This window comes from Pristiophorus japonicus, chromosome 10, assembly GCF_044704955.1.
Source record: "Pristiophorus japonicus isolate sPriJap1 chromosome 10, sPriJap1.hap1, whole genome shotgun sequence".
Taxonomy (NCBI): Eukaryota; Metazoa; Chordata; class Chondrichthyes; family Pristiophoridae; genus Pristiophorus; species Pristiophorus japonicus.
In genome coordinates this window covers 41,144,594-41,153,580 of record NC_091986.1, presented here as the reverse complement: position 1 = coordinate 41,153,580, position 8,987 = coordinate 41,144,594, and the positions used below count along the sequence as shown (strand labels likewise).

Here is an 8,987-nt window from a genome sequence, read left to right as displayed (position 1 = left end):
TATCTGAAGAGGTAGCCAAAGTCCGACAAAATGGGTTAGTCAAAATAAATAAATGGATAGAAAGGGTAAAAAATAAAACTCAAAGAAGATAAAAGTATTGCAGGATACCATTTCTTTAGTCTCAAGTCGAACCAACAACTATCTCCACACTGAAGATCTTCCATAACCTATTGACATTCTTGGCTTCATCATCTCCTCTGACCTCAAATGGAATTAACAATGGACTTGATTTTAACCCCCCCCCCAACCCAATAATCAAATTTCCATTGTTATGGGTAACTCCCCAAGAAGCTTGGTTTCTACTTTTATATTTTCTCAACAACTCTCTAAAAAGACGAAGTCCATCCACGACTTCACCACTGTTCCCACATCTCTCTTGCAATTCTGGACAAAAAAGATCACCGAACAGGAGATCGATTCACCCTCCCGCCTCCCATCACAATCATTCTTATACTTCTCTCTTTTAGCAATGCTACCATGGCCATTGCTGCAGTGACTCTTCCTCATCTGTTCCCTCTTACACTGCAAGTACATTGTCCTGCCTGCTCTTCACCCTTTATAAGGTCTCGCTGGGTTGAAATCATGATTCACTGCACAGTGTACTAATTTAACTCATTATTTCATAAGACCTCAAAACTATTGAACTCCTTACCTCCCTCAGTCTTGCCTCCTTCCTATAATTTCCAGGCTTTTATAATTTTCAAGCTGTGTTACCTAATCACTAGTTCTCTCTTCTACTCTCTTCAACCTTGGTGCTGCTCTGCACCATGGGACTTGGTTCTTCGTGTAGACTTTCAAAACAAAAAAAAATAATAGAAACAAAATGAAATCATTGAAATAATTGCAATACAAAAAGACAGCACTAAAAAAAATGAAAATCAAACAGTGTCACTGGCATTCAATCAACGTTGGTTTAATAAAACCAAGATCAAATCTTCACCCACAAAGATAGAAAAGCTTCGAAGCTCAGCCTGCATCAAAGTGGAACCCAACAGGGAGACCAAAACTGAGGCCAGGGGAAATCAGAAGTGGACTGGAAAGATGAGGTCAATAACCAGGGGTCATAGATTTAAAGTAATTGGTAGAAGGATTAGAGGGGAGTAGAGGAGAACTTTATTTCACCCAGAGGGTGTTAGGAGTCTGGAACTCTCTGCCTGAAAGGGTGGTAGAGGCAGAAACCCTCATCACATTTAAAAAGTACTTGGATATGCACTTGATGTGCCGTAACCTGCAAGGCTACGGACCAAGAGCTGGAAAGTGGGATAAGGCTGGATAGCTCTTTGTCAGCAGAGATACAATGGGTCGAATGGCCTCCTCCTGTGCCGTAAATTTCTATGATTCTATTCGATGAGGTCTAAAAGGGAGTTCTGGGTTGAAAGGGGAGATGCCCCCTCATGGCTGGGCCAGTGGAATTAATGTAGCTTTGAAAACTACTGTACATGCCTCAAGAATTCAACTTTGAAACTCTACATGGAGCGCTGAATGTTGTCACAAGCGGCTTTGCTCAATTGGACAATTAAAATAAATCTATTTTGCAGGTAACCTTTGATGACAAGAATAGTTCTGCAGAAAAATGAAATATTAAAAAAGTTACAATGTGGTTTATTAAGAGAAAACGATAAATGTTTTGATACCATGTACCATTTCTACTGTCTCAGATTCAGCATTAGAACATTTTCCAGCTTTCTTTGCAGCTGTTTTATGAAAGTTGGAAAGATACACAATTCCTTATTCAAGATTTAGTTTTTTCTTCCTGTGAACATTAAGGAATCAAACACCTGCAAAAGCATATGAGCCACTGTTTAGAATTAATAATACTTTACTCATCTTTCATTCTAAGCTTAAGAAATTACCATTTTGAAGGTGAAGACAACATTCTGCAAGACAGTTAGGTGTTGTTCAAACGAGGTATTTTGCCTTTTTTGGACCTATTGATGCAGATTAACAGTTGGCAGTACCTAGCCCTATTTAGTCTCGTTACCGATTCAATTCAAAGCTCAGGTTAATACAAGAATTGAAGTACAAGTACTTGCAGGGAATCTAATGTGTTTTGAGGGTAGGAGAAGAAAGCACATAAAACTCAGAAAATGCTGTTTTATAATGGTTCATTATTGTCTTCAATAAGACTAAAGTTAAAGAAAAGCATTTAATTCCAAACTTTAGTCATATTATTGAGATGGTCATTAATTTATCCTTATTTTATCATTTTTGTGCATATTATGTAACATGTTAAGGCTGCAGAAAAAGGCTAAATTTGGTTTCTGAGACCATTGAAAGACCTGGGAGAAGTTGTGTTGCAAGGAGTACCAATAGACCCTGGAAGTCAGCCACAGCTTTCCTTTCTTCACCAGCAAGGAAAGTCTAGCTAACTGCGTGGTGGAACTTGTGCTGGCGGCTAACAGGAGCTCTGTAAATATCCAACCGGTTTGGAGATAGTAGTCTTCCACCTCTCCCCTCGGAGAAGTGTCCACATATTACACTTATGCATTCCATACAGAAACCTATTTAAGAATTGACAAAAACTCATCCAACGGAGGCAATGGACTCAAGGAACAGGTAAGCATTGCAACTTACAAAATGTCCTTCATGCTCAGCAGGTAAGCTCTACTCCTGCTTTTGCTGAATAATAACCAATTTCTTGCATTGAAAGGGATCTAAATTTTTGTCCGTACACATACATCTATCAATATAAAACATTATTGACTCATCATGCCATTTAGTTTAGTTACAAAAATAGTGAAAAGCTATACTGAACATTAAGAACACAGTACTTAAAAAAAAAACACATCTTCTCCAAATATAGATGGTGTGCTCAGGAATAAAGGAACTTGTCTGGAAGTATTGAAATATTTTCTAATTTTTATGTTCACACCAAAATATTTACTTAATAAATTATGTTTTGCTGCATGGTGCAACAGTACAACTTAGTTTTAATGAACTTTAAACAAAAAATGTGATTAGTACAGCGAGGTTGAAATTAATAAAAAATAATGCAGCACAGAACACACAAAAACATACTGTTGTCTGGGATAAATGACAACTCTAAACAAGTGCTTTCTGCAACTGTTCAATTTGCTGTTTCTTCAGCAATCGGGTAATTTACAAGTTCAGCAAAATTTTAGAGAGAGTTGTTTGACGAGCACTCATTTAGAGTTGTGGGGTGGGGGGGGGGGGGTTTATGAAAGAAAGCTGTAAAAGGAGCAAACCTGATTGGCTGTAGCTGCTGCGGCGAAGGGAACGCTTGTGGCAGGTGTTGTTGCTGCAGAGACAGTGGCGGGCGTAGCACTGTGCATCAGGGGTACTTTCAGGAAGGGAACCATGGAAGCAATGAACAGAAGGTTGCGGCACATGGCAACCATGACATGTGTTGGATTTTTGGGCATAGCAGAAAGCCATCGTGGAGGGAGGAGGAGGTTACACCAGCGGGTGACATGCAATCATAATGCAAAGCAAGGAAGCATGGGAGAAAATTAAAAAAAGAGAAAGGGAAAAGCTTATTACAATCACAATTAAAAGGACCAATGCCAACATAATCAGGGTTTCCCAGAGAACACACAATAGGAAGGTAAGGGCATGGGAAAAAGTGACCAAAAATATTCTTTACCTCTCCTCCCCTCTCACTTATGGTCTTTCTTAAATGTTCTGGAGTTAAAAATCTCATGACAAAATATTGGTCGAATATACTCAATACCACCTGTATTAGAATATTTTTTAATGTATGGTATTCGTTTTCAAGAATGTACCTCCCTAAGATTCTCTGGGAGACTCTAATACATAATATATTAAGACTTGATTCTCTATCTTATTTAAAATAGATTCAATGTTATCAAGCAAAACTAAGTTGCTTAAAGAGGTATTTACACATAGAAGAGTTTTACTGCGGAAAATCAGATTTCACACTAGTTTTACAATACGCTTTTCATTTCCAACTATCTTCTCACAGACTATAGAAACAGCTTGGTGTGGATTATAAAACCGTCTGGGCTGAATGGAGGAAAAAGTAATTTTCTCAGCCAGTCTTTGTTCCAAAAAGGTCAATCATAATAAATTCAAGTTATTCAAAACAATCAGGAAATTCATGCAGTGATTTGTTACAGTGATTTAGTTACTCAAAATAATAATTTATTACCTTATCCTAACTCTTACAGGTGAATCAAAATGCACAAGGTGATTAAAATCTTAGTTCATAAATGAGGTGTGAAACAGTTAAACAAAATTCTATTATGTTCTACATTAAAATTAACTTTCTCAGATTTAGTTTAACTGTATCTAAGAAATAGTTCAATGATTAAATTCTATATTTCATAGCAAATTAAAGTGTTAAAAGACTGCAAGAGCTTCTCATTACATTCAAGGTTAGGAAACAAAAGATAAAACCTACCAACAGTTGTAGCTGGTGGAGTCATGCAAAACACCGAACCTGCCATCATGCAGAACATTTAGAAAGGTGAATTTGGGAAAAAAAAGTATTAACAAATGCATGGTTAGTGTTAGATCACAAAGCCAAGATCTTGAAGAACAAATACAAAAAAACTTCCACATCTCAGTTAGTTATAACACTGCCAGGCCCAGTTCAAAACTCCAAATGTTCTCTTTCTACTTGTACCTCATTAAAAAAAAAAGTTCTTGTGGTAAAGCAGTGGATGTACAGAACACTGATGCCCATTACACTATTGGTGCAGAACATATGATGATGCATAATAAAGGTAGAGGTGGAATGTTGGGCTAGTTTGAGTCTTAATGCCCTGGAAACAAAAATGAGACTAATTTGAAAAACAGAAATCAGTTTACAGACGTTAGGTGGTGATTTCATTCCGACCATGCTCGAATGCAAATTATCCTCGAACATGGAAGAGTAAAGGAGCAAAACAATAATATCTTTTGAAATATTAAAGGCCTTATTTTTAATTTGTGATAACACTGAATTTTATTGAAGAATGAAGAAACAGATTCATAATTCTAAATGTCATTAAATTTGGACTCTGCTAGTTAGCAATTGTTTACATAAATAACATTTCAAAATTTTTTAAGTATAATTTTGATTATCAGCAACTTTGCTTTCAATTTATTTGAAGAATAATTTGATTCAGTTTTAAAAAATAGCATATACCAGCTATAATTAGAATTCTGAATGAATCATATTTAGCAAATTTGCAGCACTGCGGTTGATAGCAAAATGGTCCATGCATCTAATTCCATGTCAACGAAGTACTGATTGCCATTTGATCATTGCAAATAAACAAAAAGGATTTGCCAAGCACTTTAAAAAAAAATAAAGATTATATCCCATTAACATTTAAGTGAGTCAAGCACTGCACATAATATACAATTTTTAAAAATTTCAGCTGGGTATTTGAGGCTTACTGCATTAATTAAATAACGTTGATGGCCCAGTGTCAAGTAACTGTACATTGTTGACAAGATTGTGTGTCTTCTGGGTAAGAATAGTAATTGTTAGCAAAAGAATGTTCAGACATTAACTGCAGAGTTTCACTTGTGACACCGACACTTTGTGCTGCGTTTTCATGAGGAAGGTGGGTTGGGAGTGGGGGGGCGGCGGGAAGCTCCAAAGGGGTCAGGAAATCTGGAAGAACAGGCCCTGCCGAATTTAACAGCAGGACCTGATTTGCATGGGAAATCTCTGTCCGCCCCATCATCCCGCCTCCATTAAAACCGGAAGTGGACAGGTTGGAGATGGGTTCCAGTCGGGATTCAGATTTTTAACACCATCACACACAACCCCAACCCACCTGTTTTATTTTAGGATAAAACTCCCTTTAACTCAGTTTTTGCTTCTGTGGCATGCAGGTTCATGAGAAATACTTAAATTTATTGCCCTGGCTTTTCCTTTTTCAATAAGAAGTTATCGCTGGCAATAACTGAGAATTTGGCAGTGGTGTGCTAATTGATTACTCTTAGAGGGACTAGAAATGGGAAAAGAGCAGAGGAGTAGCGAGGTGCTGAATGGTCTCCTTCTGTGCTGCACGATTCTAAAAGGCAATCAGGATGAGAAAAACCACTGACTAACCTCTTAATCTTTCTGTTTTTAAATATCAGCATAAACTGAAAGCTGGCTTTATATCTACAACTGCTTTCTTTTCAAATAAAGCCTAGCCAGAATACATTTGAATAGGTGTTTAATGGCAGGAGCAGTAGTTAGGGAGGTTTACCATTGGTGGTAACCAGTTACTACCAACAAAAAGGAAATAAGCTTAAAAGCTGCACATCAACATGCACAGAAATAAACACCAAGAAAGATGCCGAAACATAACATCTCAACATTTACTACTAAATAGTCCTTTTTATGTTAGGTGTTACTGATTAACATGGTGCAATCGTTTAAATTAAATACACAGGGATTTTATTCGTTGGATGCACTGTTCTCCTTAAAATTATGTGTTTTTAAAACAGCATCAGGCAAGCCTGTCAGTAATTTTTTTGAATTCTGATGAAAAGTAGTGAAGCTGTCTCTAAAGACAATGGGCCCAAAATTGGTGGACATACTGTCACATACCACCCAAAATCGCAAAATTGATCGAAAAATACCAACATACCGCCCGGTGGAAAATTCATCAGCGACATACCGCCGGGCGGTATGCATACTGTCCGCCCTGCACACCGCCGACAAACTGCCTAAAATTGTCAAATTGATGACTCACCACCGATATACCGCCAAACCTGCAGACTGCTCTGGAAAAGATGGTTTTAAGTCGATCTTCAGTTGGCAGTATGCATCGTCACCTGTGAATTTTTTTTTATCCATCACCCCCCAGTTTCTTCTCCCCGCACAGCGATCTCCTCCTCCACCCCGCCTCCCACCCACCCAAATACCTGCACAGTGCTCTCAGGCCGGCAGTCTCTGTCGATTCTGGTCAGTGTCTCTCGGTGGGCAGAGCTTCGCAGCAGCATGTGCATAACTCGGGACCCGAAAATTCCTGAGTGAAAAGGACTCACCGCCCGCACACCGGTGGCTGCACTCCGTTCGGCATGCCGCCGAGAAAAAACTGATGAAAATCGCGCACACTCCACCCCAGCGATACCTGGCGGTATGAAATGACATACCAGCGGATACCGCTGAGAAATGGGCAGACGACTAACTTTGGCCCTCATTTGTATAGAATCATACCCTGTCACTTAATGTAATTCCAAACAAATAAATGATTTGTATAATTTGAACCAGGTTCAAAGGAAATATTTAAAAGAAAAGCCAGGTTTCACTGTGCAACATCAAAGGCGTTATCTGTTGCATCTTGTCTTAGAATAAATTAAGCACAGTATTTTAAAGCCATTTTACTTCATGTAACATGCTGTTGCAAATGCTAGCAAGAACAGGCAAAGGTAAGGTGTAATAAGCACAAATATATTTTTGAACATATAACTCGTGCAGTAATGGCTACATATTTTATTTGATCAAGTCAACAGTGCAATTTTACAATACTCTCACAGCAAGGGGGAAAAGGACGTACCTGTTGGAAAAAATGTTGGCTGCTGCATATGTGCATTGGCTAGAGCCTGTTGGTAGTGCAAAACACTAGGATTAAAGATTGTGCTGGTGCCATTGCTTTTCTCAAGGGCTGGTCTCTTTGGTAAGTGGTGAAGAACACCAGGTGGGAAGGCCTGTGAATGAGGGATTTAGTAAGACAGGTATAATAAATAATAGAAAATAAGAGTGAACACAGTATGAAATTCCTGTCATGCACTCAAAGTATATTAGTCAAAGTAGCACAAAAACGCTTTTGTCTGAAGACAGGCTTTCTGTAAAAGGTACAAGTGTAGCTTTTTAAACAAAGCAAAACAATGCAGCAAATGTTATGCTCTGATATTTGGCAGTATTAATTACACATCTAATAAATCTGCATTATTTTAAAGCCTGAACTTGCCTTTAACCAAAAAACATACAATAATGAAAATACTTTCACTATATTAGAATTTGGGTATGCAATTAACAAACAATTTAATTAATGCAGATCGGTACAAGGTCCGCACATTACAATGCTATCAAAACACATCGAACTAACTATCATGAATTTAAACTATATGTAAACTCAATAGTGTGCAGTGAAGGCTATTTGTTGCTACACCTGGAATGCAAAAAGCAAACATCTGATATTCAGAAAAATAACTTTACATTTAATACAGTGTGAATTTTTAATGACCAGTACACTTAGTGTGAACATTCTATCCTTCCAACAAACATCTAATTAGAGGCATGTTTATAATAAAATTAAAAATAAATCTATTAAGTTATCATACTATTTTACTACAGCTAGTGCATGCAAAGCAAGAAGGTGAAAGGTCAAAGTACCAGGTCAAAGGTTGCCTCGAGGGGTCGTTTCACAGATTTGGCAGCCGACTGAGTCTTAAATAGCAGGCAGCGAGCATATGATGGCAATGGACCAATGGGGTTCAAGCGTATTAACATACAGGTAAACAGCAAGCAGAAGTGCATCATGGGAACAGCAGTACATTGCAGGTAGGTGAGGAGAAAAAACAAAAAAACAAAACCCTGAATGCAGTATACAACATATATAACACATAGCATGCATAAAATGAGTTGTCAAAGGCTGCAGTTACAAATACCGAATTAGTATTGTACAGCAAAATAAGCATTTACTGTACCTTTGTTAAAAGCATAATAGGGAGCAAAACACAAATATCTTTTAACTATTACTAATATCAACATGTGCAAAATATGTGTGCAATAATCATATATAATTATAATTAATTTATTGCATCTTTCAGGCTCTTATGAAATATGGAACTACACAAAGATGGCTAGATTCTGCATTGCTCAATTAGATGTACCTACAGGAGGCAGTAAAACATCAAGAACCCCCCCAATAGAACCAAACTGTGTTCTTGGTTCTTAGAAGTTATCTACATTCATTATACATTCCATTAAAGTAACTACCATATTATTGCTTTCCTTTTTGGGTAAAAAAAATATTGCTGGTGAGGTACCCATAGGGTTCCAGTTACCAACCCTC

The 8,987-nt window shown here is 37.6% G+C and overlaps 1 protein-coding gene across 6 annotated transcripts in view; it reads right to left on the bottom strand.

Annotated features, from left to right (window-relative positions):
- Positions 1-680: 680 nt before the first annotated feature.
- Positions 681-8,987, bottom strand: part of mbnl2 (muscleblind-like splicing regulator 2) — a 218,378-nt gene continuing 210,071 nt past the window's right edge. For 5 of the 6 annotated variants that reach the window (XM_070891754.1, XM_070891753.1, XM_070891752.1 and 2 more), the window contains 5 exons: positions 8,306-8,359; positions 7,467-7,617; positions 4,382-4,420; positions 3,207-3,301; positions 681-791 (listed from right to left, as the gene is read on the bottom strand). In XM_070891754.1, the coding sequence (XP_070747855.1) occupies positions 744-791; positions 3,207-3,301; positions 4,382-4,420; positions 7,467-7,617; positions 8,306-8,359 (387 nt within the window). In that variant the 3' untranslated portion in view covers positions 681-743. The remainder of the gene's footprint in view (positions 792-3,206; positions 3,302-4,381; positions 4,421-7,466; positions 7,618-8,305; positions 8,360-8,987) is intronic. The other variant, XM_070891757.1, reaches the window with a different exon arrangement.